The sequence below is a fragment of the Glandiceps talaboti genome, chromosome 14, assembly GCF_964340395.1.
Source record: "Glandiceps talaboti chromosome 14, keGlaTala1.1, whole genome shotgun sequence".
In the NCBI taxonomy this organism is placed as follows: Eukaryota; Metazoa; Hemichordata; class Enteropneusta; family Spengelidae; genus Glandiceps; species Glandiceps talaboti.
Window position 1 is genome coordinate 11,069,826 of NC_135562.1, and position 19,634 is coordinate 11,089,459.

The following is a 19,634-nucleotide window of genomic DNA, read 5'->3' on the forward strand; positions in this document are numbered from 1 at the left end:
TGTCATTTGTTTTGTTCTGGAGTGATCGCAACCTTCCAATATCTGACCCTGTGTAATATAAAATCTCGTTTGAATCACATACTGGGAAGGCAGCGATCACCCAAAACAAAACAAACGACACAGAACGATGGAAACAGAGGTAAATAAAGACATCTAGCCACTTTCACCACACCAGACATTAATCAGAATGGATGTAAAACAGAAACGGAATATAGCGCCCTCTAGTGACACATTTCTGCTGTGGTGTACATTGATGAATGATAATACCTTGTAATCGTAAGACAAGTACTGGTTTATTTATTTCATAGTGTCAAACAAGTATTGCTTTGAAGAAAATATAAATACAAGTGGTAGAAAAATAGAGACTCTAGAGAAAGTCAATTGCATTATAAATTGATACAGCCAATAACCAAAGTCTAAAAGATGTAGTGAGAATAGTTCAACTAACATAAAAAAAAATATTGCCTTCATAAACTCAATTCTCTCCATCCGAGTATTAAAATCATTCTAATTATGACATTTCTAATTATGACACTGTTCTAATTATGAGTGACCTCATGACATCAAACATTTTTCTATTACCTGACTACTAAATGTATTAAAAGTCTAACTGATGATTTAATAAGTCAATACTTCATTACATCATATGAAATTAAAAGCCCTGATTGGGTGATATGTCATCGCATCATTCTAGCTCAAACACTGATTGGTTGATAATTCATTGCATCATTCAAGCTCAAAGTACTGATTGGTTGATAATTCAATTATTCATTTGCATAATTCCAGTTCAAAGCACTCATTGGTCAAACATTCATTGCATCATTCAAGCTCAGAGTTCTGATTGGTTATTAATGTTCATTGCAAAATTATTCCAACTCAAACCCCCAGTATGTGGTGGGTCTATCCTCTCCACTTGTATCTCTTGTCCTTTTCACAAATGAAGAAAACGATGACACACAGTTCCCAATGAAGTAGTCGGCTTCTCCTAAAATACCCAAATCTATCTGTGGTATGGCTGGTTTTAGGTAGTGAACTTTGACCTGTGGAATAAATGAAAACTATTACCACTGTTCTGACAATGAAGGGAAGGAAACCCTCTAGGTTGTAGGGTTCCAATACTGTGCTAACTCACCCCTGTAGGTTGTAAGGAGTCACTTAATGTGCTAACTCACCCCTGTAGGTTGTAAGGAGTCACTTAATGTGCTAACTCACCCCTATTGGTTGTAGAGTGTCTCTTAATGTGCTAACTCACCCCTATAGGTTGTAGGGAATCTCGGAATGTGCTAACTCACCCCTATAGGTTGTAGGGAATCTCATTATGTGCTAACTCACCCCTATAGGTTGTAGGGAATCTCGTAATGTGCTAACTCACCCCTGTAGGTTGTAGAGAGTCTCTTAAAATGCTAACTCACCCCTATAGGTTGTAGGGAATCTCATAATATGCTAACTCACCCCTATAGGTTGTAGGGAATCTTGTAATGTGCTAACTCACCCCTATAGGTTGTAGGGAGTCTCTTATGTGCTAACTCACCCCTATAGGTTGTAGGGAATCTCTTAATGTGCTAACTCACCCCTGTAGGTTGTAAGGAGTCACTTAATGTGCTAACTCACCCCTGTAGGTTGTAAGGAGTCACTTAATGTGCTAACTCATCCTATAAGTTGTAGGGAGTCCCTTAATGTGCCAACTCACCCCTATATGTTGTAAGGAGTCACTTAATGTGCTAACTCACCCCTGTAGGTTGTAAGGAGTCACTTAATGTGCTAACTCACCCCTATAGGTTGTAGGGAATCTCTTAATGTGCTAACTCACCCCTATAGGTTGTAGGGAATCTCTTAATGTGCTAACTCACCCCTATAGGTTGTAGGGAATCTCTTAATGTGCTAACTCACCCCTATAGGTTGTAGGGAATCTCTTAATGTGCTAACTCACCCCTATAGGTTGTAGGGAGTCCCTTAATGTGCTAACTCACCCCTATAGGTTGTAGGGAATCTCTTAATGTGCTAACTCACCCCTATAGGTTGTAGGGAATCTCTTAATGTGCTAACTCACCCCTATAGGTTGTAGGGAATCTCTTAATGTGCTAACTCACCCCTATAGGTTGTAGGGAATCTCTTAATGTGCTAACTCACCCCTATAGGTTGTAAGGAGTCACTTAATGTGCTAACTCACCCCTATAGGTTGTAGGGAATCTCTTAATGTGCTAACTCACCCCTGTAGGTTGTAAGGAGTCACTTAATGTGCTAACTCACCCCTATAGGTTGTAGGGAATCTCTTAATGTGCTAACTCACCCCTATAGGTTGTAGGGAGTCCCTTAATGTGCTAACTCACCCCTATAGGTTGTAGGGAATCTCTTAATGTGCTAACTCACCCCTATAGGTTGTAGGGAGTCCCTTAATGTGCTAACTCACCCCTATAGGTTGTAGGGAATCTCTTAATGTGCTAACTCACCCCTATAGGTTGTAGGGAATCTCTTAATGTGCTAACTCACCCCTATAGGTTGTAGGGAATCTCTTAATGTGCTAACTCACCCCTATAGGTTGTAGGGAATCTCTTAATGTGCTAACTCACCCCTATAGGTTGTAGGGAATCTCTTAATGTGCTAACTCACCCCTATAGGTTGTAGGGAATCTCTTAATGTGCTAACTCACCCCTATAGGTTGTAGGGAATCTCTTAATGTGCTAACTCACCCCTATGGGTTGCAGAAAATCTCTTAATTCTTCTTCTAATGGATCATGATCTGTTGCTATGTAGACATGTTTAGCATTGATTGCCATGACAACAGCTTTGGTTGTTTCTAAGACTCGGAGGGTTGGTGGAAAACACATTTCTGTGGATAACAACTGTCCTGGTTCAAGACACTGTGGTGATGCCATCAAGGTTTGACGACCTTCTGCAAGTCCACATGCCCGTTCCTGCAAAAGAAAATTTATCCATTTTGGTTAAACAGCAAAGTGTCTTGAACATTTAAAGTTTGATGTAACCACAGGGCTTGGAATTGGCCATATTTGCTTACAAATATTCATTTTCTTTGTTTATTGATTAATATTACATTTTTTTTTCTTTTTAAAAATATATTTTCCCTACAAGGTGTCATGTAATAAAGTAATGATTTGAAAAGCTGGTGTTGTGTTTTCTTTGTTGGTTTTAATAAACCAGCTTTACTATGACTACCTTATTAATTATTTATGAGTTAGGTCTACTGAGCGCCCTCAACCTTTTACTCGTCCCTGCTCACCATGAAATAGGACAAACGGGGAAAGTAAAAAAATGAATTGGAAACACTTGGCTCAGCATGTTGGAACTGCAGAGACTTGTATTACACACCATGGTTTGATAAGAACAGATTTATGGCCTCTTGATGTGTACATGAAATGCCAGGGAAACTGGAAATTTGTTTGTGAACGTGAACTATTATGTAAAGTGGCCATAAAACTGTTCTTATCAAATGATGGAATGTAATACAAGTCTCCATACTTCCAACATGCTGTACCAAATGTTATTAATCCAATTCAGTTGTTTACGTTTCCTGTTTGTAACAGATTCTGACCGTCAATGGTCCGATGTCAACAGTTGTATGAATACCAGACTGTCAAAACACTTACCCAATCAATACCATTCCTCAAATGAATAGCAACGTATGATTCACCATCAAATAATTGTTTGATATGTGTCTGTATTTCAGTCATCATACTATCACTCCATTTTATACATTTATGTAGTTGTCTGTTATTTTGCTGCACTGGAAACATAGCAGGAGCTCCTTTGAATGCAAACACTGGGTGAGTTGAAGGTGGGAATCTGAAAATATAAAAATAGACAACCAATTTTTCTATCTACACATGATCTACAAATGTATACATTACCATATTGTTTGGAATGTTGTCATTTGAAATTAAGTGTTTTCGCGCTGCTTCCAGCTTATCATACGTGATTGGTTAACACTAGCAGTCCGACTCTTCCTACTACCGGTATCATTATACACACATTTATTTGTTTCATTGGTAAAACGTTTGGCACATGTCCATCCGGCTTGGAGAAATGCACACAGGGCTTTTGTATATTGTGCCAATCTAAGCGGCTATTTATCTGTGGTAATGCTGTAGCAGAAATCAGCCAATCGGAAAATGAAGCAAAAACAATAATAAACAGTGACAGGGTTTCAAGCAATAAATTGAAGAGCCAGTATCTCTACCTTGGGAAATACTTCGGGGGGGGGGGGGGGGGGGGGGGGGCACTAGATGTCTCTCGTAATCTCAATCCGAGATAAAATAGAAGTTAAGATAATTTTATGAATATTCGAGTCATAAATGTAGCCTCTAGGGTCCATCTGGCCAAGTGTCATTGCTGCCAGTCCAGTTGAGTGTGGGCATAGACAACTAGCATAGACACTGTCTATCGTGTGGGCATAGACACTGTGTATGATGTGACCTACTTTTCACATAGTGTAAACCTGGACATTTTCACTAGACTTTTTTTTTGAAAACAAAAAACACAAAAATAAGTAGTGACTAAAATGCCTTCTTGTACATGAACACAATATACCAGTCTGGTAATTAGAGAAAATTGGTCTTTAAAAACTTGCTGAAGACTGAAATAGTAAAATTTTGTAGTAGGGAAAATATCTAGGTTTACTGTATCTGTTGCATGGAAACACTGAGTGAGTTGACAGAGGGGTCTGTCGATATCGAAAAAAAACACTAATTATTTTTATCATTTTGACATCTTTCTCTGACTATTCTGGAATTACAGCTGGTACTCCTCTGTTTGCAAGCACCATTTTATTAGTGATATTAATAGTATACATAAATTTTACCATATCTTCTAAAAGTAGTATGATGTGAGTTCAGAATTTGAACGAAAAATTTTGAACATTCAGAAATTATTCCACAGTAACTGTTTAACTTACTGTGACATCCATTCTTGTGTAAGATGTTTGGAATATCCGTTAACATCGCCATCAATGTAACTACTCATGTGGTAAATTACATAGTCATCAAAATCGACATTAAACGAATCCCAAAATGGTCCAAACGGATTACCTGCAAAATACAAAATTACGAAAATATTATGATAGTATCAGAATAGTAATAATATCAATACAGTATACTGTGGTTGTGAAGGTTCAACAGTCAGAACAGATACAATACACTATACTCTGGTTACCACACGAGGGCGCCCTAGATTTTGGCAAAATGAGTGTTAAAATTTGTTCATGGCTGTTGATTGTATGGCAATGCACAAAACCATGAACAAAATGTGTAAAAACTCTCTGTATTCTTAGAAGAGCATTACAATAGTGGGTAGGCATGTTTTGATTACTGGTGTTCACTAGTATACATGAGGCTCCGTCAATTTAATATTTTGTTTGCCGTCCTTGAATTTCCCCAAAACCTACCAGACAGACAGAATTTAACTAATGGCACTTTACAATAAGAACAAGACAGAAATTGCGACTTCATGCATTTTGTCCCTACACTACAATGAATACTCAACAGTTCTGACCCTCATTTCTGATCCACCCAAAAAAGAATTGTGAACAGCACTCCAAGTGGCCAAACCATGAAATCTTTTGTCTTTCTGACAACTGGAATATGGTGTATTGTTGCAAGTGACTGACTCTAGCTTATAGATGGTGATTTAACTACGACCACATCAGTAAGAAACTGCTCATCCCTATAGAAATCTTGAAAGACAAAACAAACGATAAATTTACCTTCTTTCATTTTACACGTGTCTTTTGAGTTGCTTGGCAACCAACAATAGCCATGTCTTTTCCCAACAGGCCAGTGTGAGGGCGCTAAGTGCTTAATAAAGTCTTCCATTAGGATAACTTTATGACATTTTTGTAATTCTTCAAATTTAAAAAAATCATCATATGGAACATTCCGCTGTGAAAAAAAAATGTTTTTAATAAATCTTCAGTTTTTAAATGTCAAGAAAATTATATTTGAGTCCCTGAGATTTTTCCTGTTTTTAGATAAATGAAACTGTAACCAGAAATTGTACTGGTATGTAACAGAACATTTGCCCTACATGTAATACAGACAACAGCTACAGACTAACAGTGCTGGCAATACAAGTGTTGTAGACATAGGCAAATTTCAACTACATAAGACAAAGGGACCACAGTTTATTTCAATGATTTATTGTCCATTTCCTTGGTAACTTCCATGATTGTACCGGGGTACTTGATATAATTGAAACAAAGAGTTACATGACAAATGAAATTCTTGCATATCACTTTCAAGTTTGTATTCTGTCCTAAGCCATCCAAAGGCCGAAATGTTAATGTAACACTGAATCATGGTTAATATCAAAGACATAAATAAACTGACTATGAGGCAGTGTACCCTCTAAGCCAATTTGACATACCACTGACACACAATTTCTAGTGATATACCTAACTTTGGTGTTCCCCTATCTCTTACTATGTGGCGACCGGTGTGCCCTCTAAATCAATTTGACACGCCACTCATGCACACAATTTCTTACTATGTGGTGACTGACAAGAAATGCCAGTTTTTCTCATTTAGACTTACAACAAATTTAGCTATCATTAGAGGACTATGAGGTACTTACATACGTTCTCCATGGAGGTACTACCATTGTCCTATTTAAGGCTTTAGCAAAGGCCAATGCACCTAGAAAGTGTTCAGCTTGATTACCAAATCTACCTACAGTGAAAACACGGTGAAAAATACATTGCATATTGTTAGATATTGGTCTATAAAGAGTACATGTTAAAAATCAGTCTGGACTCTAAACTTGTTATTATGAAACTCGTACCTGCCAAAATTTGTCTTAATTATTTGCATGCCTGGTCCATGGACCTTGATTAGTTCCTAGGGAACTATTTCCATGACCCTCACCAGAAATGTTTTTTCTGTTGCTTTCAAAGACTGTGTATATATTTTTCTTCTCTTGTGGAATATATTTCAATTTCAATTTCAATATATCAATAGATGTGTGTTTTTAAAATGGTCATATGGATGGCAAATGACTACTAGTATTTCTCTGGGATTTTTAATTGATAAAACAGCTCTACTATGTTTTTTCTACTTGGAAAAACAATGTGAAATAACATATACCAAGCCATCGTTTGTAATTCTCAATAAATTGCAAAAATATTGAAAATGTGTAAAATGTTTGTTATTGTACGGACATTGTACAAAATCACAAACATTTCATACACTTTTTATGAGTTTTTTTTTTGCAATATATTGAATTGCAAACATAGACTTGTAACTATGTAGTCTCGGTTCGGTTACCCAGACTCTCACCGCTGGGGGCTCTGCCTATGAGAGCTCCCCAAACAAGCGTCTGGGGAAATGAGATTCCTACTCGCCCGCAATGGAAGTAGGTATTAGAGCAGTGCATGCTGGGGAATACTTCATGTCCAACATTGCAGGCTGAACGATTTAGGTACCTTCACTACAGACTATCACTTCTCAAGTGACTGACATATATTAATTACAACAAACAGGCCTTATAAGCCCATTTTTTATGCTTGGAAGAAATGTAGTGACTTCCATCACAGGGTAGTTGGAACGTGGTTTTCACAGACTCTCGCCTGAGTGGTCTTGTAGAATTTGTATTTGCATATCATTTGCATGCAAGTATGCAATAATGTTTTCAGTATTGCACTGCATGCAATGAAAATACCATTGTTATGTGTGTGAACCAGTACAAGTAATCTACGGTCTATATGTAATACATATATTAACTGAAATCACACATGTCATGAAAGAATACAACTTACCCATACATGGACAGTACATCACGTAACCATAAGAATCCCACTCTGGTAATTTTGTTGCTATGCCAACATTTAGTTGTTTTTTGCTATCAATTTCAAATACATCATCTTCAATGAAAATTAACACTGGTTCTTCAGATTCATCACTTTGCTCAGACTCGTTTCCATAGGCAACCACGGAAAACAAAGCAATGAACGAAAATAGTAAACGCAGCATAATTAACCAGGAACTGTACACTCCGAAGAACTTTTTATTCTAATAACACCTAGTAGGAGAAATATACACAGACAAATAAAAATAACTATAAATATCTTATTCACAAAATGTATGAAGTATAAATGTTTGAATAAAATCATACATTTAAAAAATAACAACAAGTGTAGTAGTACATTTATTTCCTGTTTCAACTCCATTTGCAACAATCACCAATGTTAAGATAAACAATCGCAATCAATCCATCGACCCAATCACCAATAATCAATCAGTCATTAAGTTCATTAATCAATTTGTCAATTCAAATCTCTTAATCGATAGACCAATCAATGTAAAGAGTTATATCATAGTTCACTCACTCACTCACTCACTCATTCATTCATTCATTCATTCATTCATTCACGGCACCCCACCCAATCATCGCGCACCGGTGCACCAGGAACTCACTCTCGATCAAACAATCAATGCAAAGAGTTATATTATAGTTCACTCACTCACTCACTCACTCACTCACTCATTCATTCATTCACGACACCCCATACAACCACCGGTGCACCAGGAACTCACTCTCGATCAAACAATCAAGGAAAACAACCATCAAGGATAAGTCTGCCAAGTAAAACAAATTTACGTCAATCACAAAACATTTTGTGTCGGTGATTCAAAGAAAATATAATGTATAACCTTTAAAATGGAGGATCACAAATCAATGGTTACATATACGGTACTTGCAAGTTCACGATGAGACGTTGTATGCAGATCTCGACATGCAAAACAAGCACGTAAATAAAACAGCTGTCTGGAGCAGCTGCCACACACTCTGCATTTCATGTTGTGTCAAAGGTTACGATGCGACCTAAGACACATTTTTACTAAATTTTTAGATTATTTCAGGACTGTCTTTCATTAATGTAAAATCAAATACATAGAATTTGATTTCAATCGATGAAACGATTAATAAACACAGTACATTAAGATTATGAAGGCAAATTTAAGGTCAGAAGTCAAAGTTGAACAAATATGTTAATTAGTGGGAGGGCACAAGTAAGGACATTTGGTAGAGAAGTATGCAACATGGCGTAATGAAGCTAACAAGGTTCGTACATTGTTGATGTAATTTTCTCCATAAAATAGTGACTATGTGAGTTGCTAAAGTTTCTTAAGCACGCATTCATGTTTAAAATTTGATTCGTAGTATTATTTGCACAGTTCTTTCGCGCAGAGTCGATATTTCACAACTTCTTTGAGCGAGGTCAATATTGGAATGCAGAAACTTACTCTCATTGACATGAATGATATCCATATTAAGGAGTGAACAGTCCATTTAAATTTAATTCGTGAAGTTAGAAATATCTTTATAAAAGACACAATTGTCTTGTAAAATTAGAGCGATCCAATTTAATAATTGCGTCCCCACAGTAACACAACAAAAGAGGGTCTAAGGAATCAACCAACTTTATAGGGTGTTGTTTTATCACTTCTTTTTTTGCTTCTCTCAGCGTTCCTTTACTTGTTGTTAGTTGATGATGAATCAGCTAACGGCGTCATCTCTGGATGGCGTACGTGTAATTTGATGCCATCAACAGCTTGCAGAGCTGCAGATGTCAATCAAAGAGGCGCTACCGACAGTGTGTCGTGGTTGCTCGCTTTGCAACATCTTAATGTGATGACCGTATAGCTATCATGTTATTTTTCCGTGATGAGTTTACCATGTTATTTTTTTAATTTTTTTTTTAATTTTGATATTGTTGGTATCTCAATTCCTATGTCATATCTCTATTTGTGTTGGTAGCACATTCTGTATGCCATAAAATTTTATATTTAAAAAAGCAAATGTCGTAAGCATGACAGTGTGAATAATTCATCAAGATATTAACTGTTCTTGTAGCTCCTATTTATGACACTGCAAAAATGATAAGGAAATGATTCATATACATATTATAAAAATATGTATGGTATGTATTAGTAATTAACTACATCATGATCATTTCACTGTTATTTTTTTCTGCATTGAAGTTGTAAAGCATAGATTTTTCAAACTAAAGTAGGTAGTCATTCAAACATCTGCCCACTGCACCACACCTTTAAAGGCCCAGTTAAAATCAGGAATTGAAATTTAAGAGTGAAAAACAGTTGTATACCAGAGCTTTAGAAAACATTTTGTCCATAACAGAAGAATAATACTATGTAAGGCCTAAAAAAAAGTAATTGTTTGGTTCCGGTTACCCGACCCCACCTAGCTTTTCACTGCCGACCCTAAACTTTTTGTTACATATTCGAGAAAAAAATAATGAAATCATAAAAATAGTGAAGTCTCACGAGAAATAGTGGCTGTGGAAACTGACATCAACTTAAAAAGACAAAATAAAACTGTTCTTCCAATCTGTAATGGCTATACATCTGATAGGAAGAAATAAACAACACAGAGACCATTTGGAAAACAATGGAAAACTTGAACTAGACACTCACACAGAAAAAAATATATAACAAAATAAAATTAAAAAATCTACCTACCCCACCTATTCTAAAATTGAGCGTAATTGGAACCACACAATTTTTTTTGTTAGGCTTAATCTGAATGACTGATAAGAAAACACTAATGCAAGAACCTGGGATTGAAACCCTGGCCTTTAAATGTGGTTTGCTGTGACTAAACTTTGACAGCATTAATGTTGGTTGATGTACACCCCACTGGCCAAAACTGACATCAAAATTACAACCCTTGAAAAAACATGAGTGCATTTGCTTGAATGAAGTGAGCCAAGGAAAGACTTCACCCAAAGATAAAATTAGGTAAACACAACTATACAACTGATACAAGAATAACAGCAGGTGCTTTTGATGCCAGCTTCACACATTGTTTTCAGCAGTTTGTTTATATCTATGGAACAGTAACAGGCTACTCAGTGTTATAATGTGTAGTGTTCAATCAGTAAAACAGAGTGGTGGGATCTAGGCTCCTATAGTGTTTATGCTTTGATAAGTTACCTATACTAATTGCATTGCATATAGACTAATATCTTTGCATGAACTTGTCTCATTCTTGCTTACCCCAAGCAAGCAAACACACCGGTATTTTTATGCAGGTTGTATATATACTGAATAATGACTAAATGTATGGCCTAGAGAGACCCATCACCAGCTTCAAATCTGGCAATGTAGGATCAGATTTGAAAGCCAACAACAAGTTTCTGGGCTTGACTAAATAAATAGGGAAGAGAAAAACCACTCACACTGTGTGTGTGTGTGTGGTAACTTTCAACACACCATCATCGTAGAAGTAGATTTTGATGGAGAAATGATGTTAGAACAAACAAATGAAAGACAGTCCTTCCCATATGCCTCTTTAAAGCCATTAAGTGTGATGTTTATTTGTCTGTGTAAAAACAACACATAACCTGATTATGTTGACCTTATCTGGGGTGTAGGTTACTGTGTACTGACAACATGGTGTACGAGTCAAGGTGAATACAAATACCAGACTCATCAGTTCTTGTGTTATCTCATTCCAACACATTGCACGCTCTCTAAAGTTTATTTAGAGTTTATTTGTCATTGACTTTCACAGTTATTTCTGGTGTTTTTATCAGTTGTCATATCAAACTGACACTGTAAAAGTAGCTGTTGGGATTTGTGACACCGAAACGGTCATTTTCTGACTTGCTAAGTTCCATTCTTATCTCAGTTTGCCAGATGAGCCGCCCTCTTTAAGTTTGTTTATGCAGTAAAAGTGCTCTGACTTCACAAAATTTCATAATAGCGTTTGGTATTTTTATCATTTGAACTGACACAGCAGTACCATTGTCGACTCTACTTGGGCATGCCAGCATTTCTGATTTTGAAGCATCATATTTCTGTCTGTAGACTTCTTTAGCTTTCAAAGAAGCATTCAGCCTTTTTTAGCACAACTGAACTGATAATGTTCAGTGGTGCTATAGGCATGGCAAAGTGTCTGTCTGTCTGCAACAACCACAAATACAGTTGTGCTACAATGCCATTGGCACTATTTTTTCAGTTTTTGATGTCAAACTAACATATCCGTAAACGCAGTTAGCCAGTTTCAACGGATAGATTTGTGATTCTGAAACAGTTCATTTTTTTCTGACTCACAAATCCATAAGATATATAGATATTTTACATATTTGTGTATTCCATCGTTTCTGTTGGAATCCAGAGTTTTGATCAAAGCCTTTACATATGACGTACCTATGCTTGTGACTTTGTCAAAATCACTCAATCTCTTCAGGTCCTATAATGTGTTTACAGGATGTAATGAGAAATGTTTGAAAAGTAACAAGTGATATGACTTTTTTTCGTCGTGAATATCAACAATAACTACATGTATTCAAAACTATATTTTTTATCTCCATATAGCATTCGATTGAAAGTGAAACAGAAAGATTAATAAACGCAATAAAAATAAAACTGAAAGACTAACAGCATGATGAAAACTTATTTTAATCTTCAGTTCCTAGTAACCATTGCCGATATATACTTAGTATATATTCTATAGATAGATAGGTCCGTACATTTTATATACTAGCGGTTTCCAATGACTATTAACTTATCTGATACCCATCATGTATTGTATGTACTGTGGGGTTAGAGTACATCTATACATAGGAAATAATTACTTTGAAATATTTTAATACATACCTACCCTTTTTATCACGTGAATATGAATATATACATATGTTCATACATACACACAAACGAGAACTGGATAGTTATAACAACAAAGCGTAACTCAAAGGGTTTCCAAAGTTCTGACTAACTTTTCCGTGTTAACAGAGCAGTAAAATATTGCATATTACATATACATGTCATTCCAGGACATGACAGTTTGATGTTTGTGTCAGAAATATGATGTCATTCTCATGATTCTTGGTCAGTTTGATAACAATTTCCTGTTATTAAGCCACATGGTCATTTAGATGGTCATAGGTCATACTCAGTTAGTAACCTGTGTTATAAATTGAGAGAGAGTGAGTCATGATACAATGGGTTTTCGTTTCTTAATATAGGATTTGAATAAACTGAAAGTAATTAAGCTAGGATTTGCATTTTATTTACCTATTTATTAATTTATTCTTCTACTCTCTAACTTTGGCATTAATGCATTTTATTACATGTACCATAGATAACTTGCACTGGCGCATGCGTGTGCTAGTGGTATTTGCACTGCAGTGCTAGACCGATGCAAATGAGCACACAATTGTTCATTCTACCTGATGGTGCATGATCGCATACTGTCATTTCTATGAAAATTTGTTGTTTCAGATAAACATATGTAATAATAACAGAACCCCATGCTGCGTGAGAGCAAGTGTGGGTACTCTGGGGTATTTACATTCGAGCTCAGTTTGCAGTGTTTTCTCACTAAGTTTGTGAAAGTGCTGCCACAGAAAACACTGCAAGCACTCGTGCAAATATCCCAAGTACATGTATGCCACACTTGCACTCGCATGTCATGGGATTCTGTCATAATACTCACAAGTAAGATAGGGTTAACATCAGGATTTGACAGACTTTGCATAAATTTACACAGAACAAGTCAGGATTTACATAAACTGAAGTTCAAAAAGACAGATTTACATAAGCTATCAAAACTAATCAACATAGGATTTGCATAAGAAAAAATTCACCAAGACATTATTAAACATAGCAAGATAGGTTTGCATAAAGTGAAGGTAATTAAGATGGAAATTGCATAAATTGAAACTCATTAAGATAACATTTGCATAAACTTGGACTGAAGTAGGATTTTGATAGATTTGAACTAATTGAAATAAACTTCAGCTGATTAATATGTTACATACACAAATTAAATCAATTAGAGTGGGATCTGTAGACAAAACATGATTTGTCAGCACCTTAAAAAGATTTTATCCAAGATATTTTGACATCAAGTAAAATGGTACAAATATGTATTGATATTAGCAGCCATTTTGTAGGGGTTGGTGTGTTAAGAAATTTTGACAATTATGAGAGACCTGAATGTGAACGTTTTGGAAGATACATGTATATTTTGTATGAAACTTTATCAACACTATTTACAATTCATTTTTCTTGATCTGTCTACATGTATGTGTAGAGATGTAGTTTCTTTTTTTAAATGTTTGAACATGATTCACTGGACATGATTGACTGTACCCGTGTGTTTTGGTGCATTACGCAGTTTTTTTCATTGTGTGAATTCACTCAGCGCTCGTGTGTGCTTTAGGAAAACCTATGGTATTGCGTCTGATGTAGGGAAATTAAGGGCACTCTCAAAAGAACAGATGACAGTAAATGTAAAAGCCAAAATAAATCGTGCCATGTACACTATATCTGATTTTAATCAGATTGGGGTCAACGTAAATACTCACATATAACTCATCTAGTATTGATAATAGTATGTTTCATGACTCCTGAGTGCTTATTCCCTTCAGTTAAACATCTCTCATGAATATTCATTGTTCAACCATGAATGTTATTTCTGCTGATTCCCATGATGCAATAGCCCATAGATCAACTTGATGCTTGTCTTCAATCGCAAGTAATTGTAGGTGATCTAAAATCATGAAATGACTCTCCAGAACCCATAGTTTATGAAAATGCCTTTATTTGGTGAAGTGATGTTACCCTTTAATGTTTGTGCAGTGCCTTGTATCAACTTGCCTTCTGATCTACCTCCAAATAAAGACAGATGAGAAAATACTTTTTTCATTATTATACCAGTCTATGAGTGCCTGTGACAACTGATGCTTAGATATGTTAAGATCATCAAGTTACTTGTAATTTTAAGAATTACAAAAAATGCACACGTTCCACTTGTACAATATGTGCTTTCAAGAGATATAAATGGTAATTGAATGCAATCTGTCTTTTGAACTATGTCAGCTTAGTACCAGTATATATGTAGGACTTCCACTGAGAAAGGATAACGACTGACGTTTGATATAACCTCTGACCTCTGACCTGTGATCTCTTCTAAAATTAAACTTATTAACTGCAGATCTACATGGTAGTAGATAGTATAATGCAAGGACATCTTTGTTTCATCTAGATGTTTATAGTACTGGACAGAGTGTATTACCAAGAAGTAAGACTGTAGTTTTATAGTTTAAGTTGTATAGTTTTGAGCATTCGATGAAGGAAGGAATGTGTGTATGATCATGTGTGAGTGTGTGTGTGTGTGTGTGTGTGTGTGTGTGTGTGTGTGTGTGCATGCATGCATATGTGTATGCATGTATGTGTGTGTGTGTGTGTATGCATGCTCAGCTGCATTTGCACTAATGTAGGTAGCATTGCTTCTTACTGAAGATAGTATGATTGTGTAATTATAAAGTAATACCTTTTAGAGAGAGAGAGAGAGAGAGAGAGAGAGAGAGAAGAGAGAGAGAGAGAGAAAGAGAGAGAGAGAGAGATTTAGAAAGATAGACTGAGTCAGTGGATGCTCATATATTTTTATCTAATTCAGATTACTGCTTCTTAAAAGGAACATCGACATTATTACTTGACAGATACAACCAGACATTCAAAGTATAAATTGTGAAAATCAGAGAAAATATTCTTTTAACTTAAAGTTTATCTTCACCAATATATTTTATCATTGGAGTTGGGATCATGAATATGTTATGAGGTCATCAACTCTGTGTCATTGTGATGGCAGACTTTACCAAAATTTGACCATGGTGTTGGGAATAAGCTCATTATGTGGTGATGGTAATAAACCATTGTAGGCAAGGCTGTACTGTGGAAATCACTGTTGGTAATCCAATGTATTTTGTTCCAAACACAAAATTTAGAAATAGTACCTGAAATTTTTGACTGCAAACTACAGTCTTTGTCAACAGATTATTCAGACATACTAAACATCACTAAAACAGAGACGGTGGGCAATACAAACTTCCAGGCACCTATAACCAATTATTCAGCTCACATATCACGTTTACTGATAAATGGGTCAATCTGTTGACAAAGAATGAAATGTGGTCAAAAATTTCAGATAACAATTTTCAAGTTTGTGTTACATTGATTAAAGTGGCACAAGCTGAGTTTATAAGTTTTAGTTTTTTACTCAAACGAAAATACTTACGTGAAACCATATTCATGTATAATGTTAATGTCAATGCATGCCTTCTATGACATTACAATTGTCTTCTGACATTGTTAGAACAGTTGATTCCATAGTAGGGTTTCCTGAACATTTTTTGATATGTATGATAAATTATGTCATTGGATTGTTCATAAATTATATCTTAATACCAGGTTTGAGTTCAGTCAATTTACAAGTGGTGGTTAAGTGTGCTTCAGTAAGTACAATACTGTGAGTACCTTATACAGCCAAAACTACGCCCAAATACGTGTAAACTCGGCTTGTGCCCCTTTAAGCATTTGTTCCAAATACAAAGTGTCAGTCTCTTTCCAGATTACTAGTCTGAGAATAAAAGTGTATATAGCAAGTGTTGTGAATAATTCATTGCTATATAAGATTAATGTAACTTTAACATAGATATGGACAGTACTAGATGATAAATAAAGTTACCATGTGGCATGTTAATGATGATAGTTGGAATACACGCCGTGTTTTACATGTTGAAACAAAATATACCCAGTTTTAGAACAAATCCAGGACACACAAATACATAACAACATTTTCCTTGAATTTAGAAGCAAACTTTTATCCATTAATGATTAGACCCATGATGCTTAAATTCTTATTTAATCCTCTTCCTTCAGTCCTGTCCAGTAGAAGACAATGGCTATTGCAGAATTAGGGTGAAATGATTGAAGTCTGAAACAAACCATGAAAATAGTATCAGATATTTTCTGAATCAGTCACAAAAATAATTGATAAATGCATTACACACATTCATTGTTTTATATAAGATTTTAATAGGAAGAAAAAAAATTGGAAGAGAGGAAAACAGGAAACAGTCAAGCCACTAGCTATTATTCCATGTGGAAGATATCTTGGCATAGTACGTTTTGTTTTCTTTGGAAAATCTTTACTCTTTTATAAATTTATAGTTACTTATTTGATTCTTTTTCATCTTCTTCATATTCTTCGTTGATTAAAGTGCAAATGTCTTCTGTTTTAAAGTCATCACTCTCAAAAACTTAACTAATCATGCTAGTGAAACTGTTCAAGTAAAAATCTCCTTCTGCAATTATTCATTTCTTTCATATTGATAAATTTATTTTCTCTCGTTCTTTATGTATCTTCTCTTTATTAGTGATAACATGTCATGGGTATTTACCCCTCTGATTGTATTCACACCAAAACACTTAAACAGCTCATCATACATGTAAAGCTGTTGAAGAAAAAGTCTTTGAAAACCTTTTCTTGCAATTAGTCTGTTTAATGATAATTTGTGTTAATAATTTCATACACTGTTTTCTCATTTGTTCACTCATGAAAAGAGAAAATAATTGTTGAATCAAAAGGCATGAAAAATGACCTAATTTTTTGCTGGCATAAATTCTGTGCCATATACCAAGAATTATTTCATGTCTACCATGGCCAGCTGTAGTCAGTGCAGCAGATGGCACCAGAAATATAGGAATGTGTGTTGTACTCGACTGAAGACTAAGGAATATGTCTAAAAATGCTTCAACGTAGCCATGATAATGGAAGTCTTAAACTTTTGCCGTTACTTTGCTAAAGACAAATAAAACTCCAATCCATTCTCAATTAAAATCAAAAAGAATGTAAGCAATCACTACTGTCATGGTGTAATATTTGTCAACAAAGATGATCATAGTCTTAAATGTTATAAAATATTATATTTCAAAATGGCCGACAAATGCCAGTTACAACCTCATAGGAAAATTTCTAATACTGTAAACCTGCATATTTTCATGACTAGAAAATTTTGTGATTTTACAGTCTTCATGTAGTTCACAAAGATTAATTTTCACTAATAACCATACTGGTACATTGCATTATTCAGAAATATATATTTTCACTACTACTTATTTTCGCGTTTTTGTTTTGTAGCGAAATTAGCGAAAATAAAGCTTACGCGAACATTTCCAGGTTTACAGTATATGGATTGATGATTTCCTTGAACGGTAGAATACTCAATTTCTTCAATGATTGCAAAAGGACTAGACGCAAGCTTTTACATGGCAATTATTTTGGATGATTCTAGATGGTTTGTCATTTGATTACAAAACATACTGATCATACTCTTCTTTAGAACATGACAAGATTTGTGTAAATGTTGTAGAAAGAGAAAGCTGACATGAAATCCTAGGGTGTGGTTGTAGTACATAGCACTAAGTTATGATACATCTGTTTTGGATTGCCTCCATAGTGTAATCAACTGGTTGTGATGGCATGACTTGTCTATTTATAGTAGTAACTTTTATCAGTGAAGACAACCTTTGTAGGCCTCACACTCTGTGTCAGCTGCTTGCCATCAATACATATACATGTATATATGTCAAGAAAACCAATCAGTTTCTTTTCAGTACATCGAGATGGAGGGCTTCAGTTTGTTTTAGGTTGCTGGTTTGAGAATGTCGTCCACCAGTAACATTTGGTTTTGAAAAGTTGGAGAGGTAACATGAAAACATAAAATGTCATGGTTATAAGTCCAAAAGTTGTATGTTAAGAGTTAGTTGAAATAGCGTGCAAACTTGGAGAGTGCATGGTATCTTCTGGACATATTGTAGAGAAAGTTGCATCTTGTAAGTTGATGGACAGAGCACAAAATTGCTAAGTGGGATTAAATGGAGAGTGGATGCAAAATTGCACTATGGGAATGAATTGACAGTTGATGCAAAATTGCTAAGTGGGATGAATTGACAGTTGATGCAAAAGTACATTGTGGGAGTGAATTGACAGTTGATGCAAAATTGCATTATGGGAGTGAATTGACTTGATGCAAAAATGCATTATGGGAGTGAATTGACAGTTGATGCAAAATTGCATCATGGGAGTGAATGGACAGAAATTATGGACATGCATGTGCAGTTTCAGCATAGTTGCATCATTGGCGTGAATAACATCCTTTACATTAATCACCTAAGATTTCATGAGATTTCGCTTTTGATCACTGCAATTTTTAGTTGTAGATAAAGAATTTCAAAAAACCCGACTTAACCAGTCAAGAACAAAGTATGTTAATGATTGCAGTCTGATTAGGTATAAAGTGTTAACATCAAATAATAGATAATTTGAAGCAATGTGTTAACATGTTAACTTTTTACGGTTCTTGGAACTCACAACAATCAACATCATGGGTTATTTTGTCTCAAAATTTGTATGTTAAATACATAATTTTATACAGTGTAGGTACTAGGAGCTAGATATACAGATACATCAACACATCAATACAAACACAGTGACAGTTATATAGTTATAGATATGTGGGTCAACCGGTCACATTTACATATTTTGATTGCATGATTTAAATATATCTAATTATGTATTCGACCTATCACGCTGTATGGTAGAATGCCAAAATCAGAGTTGACTTGGAAGGACAAGTGAAAATTCAATAAAATCAAAATGTCAGTTAGGATAGCAGAAATAGGAGAAATAGTGTTAGTCCTTTAAGTCTACAGGTTGGCTACACAGCAACATATGGCTCTAAACTACATTTGTAGGCGCTAGATATACACATACATCAACGTACATGTATTGTTGCAAATCAGTTACTAGGACTC

The 19,634-nt window shown here is 35.3% G+C and overlaps 2 protein-coding genes across 4 annotated transcripts in view; one reads left to right on the forward strand and one right to left on the reverse strand.

Moving 5' to 3' along the window:
• Positions 1-330: 330 nt before the first annotated feature.
• Positions 331-8,783, reverse strand: LOC144445928 (GDP-fucose protein O-fucosyltransferase 1-like). The gene is made up of 8 exons (XM_078135570.1): positions 8,658-8,783; positions 7,763-8,025; positions 6,583-6,677; positions 5,717-5,891; positions 4,910-5,042; positions 3,606-3,801; positions 2,691-2,915; positions 331-1,040 (listed from the first exon to the last, which is right to left on the reverse strand). The coding sequence occupies exons 2-8, from the start codon at positions 7,974-7,976 to the stop codon at positions 867-869; spliced, it is 1,212 nt and encodes a 403-aa protein (XP_077991696.1). The 5' UTR covers positions 7,977-8,025; positions 8,658-8,783; the 3' UTR covers positions 331-866.
• Positions 8,784-9,031: 248 nt separating this feature from the next.
• Positions 9,032-19,634, forward strand: part of LOC144446045 (uncharacterized) — a 41,391-nt gene continuing 30,788 nt past the window's right edge. For all 3 annotated transcript variants that reach the window (XM_078135724.1, XM_078135727.1, XM_078135728.1), the window contains exon 1: positions 9,032-9,069. The gene's annotated coding sequence lies outside the window, so the exon portion shown is untranslated. The remainder of the gene's footprint in view (positions 9,070-19,634) is intronic.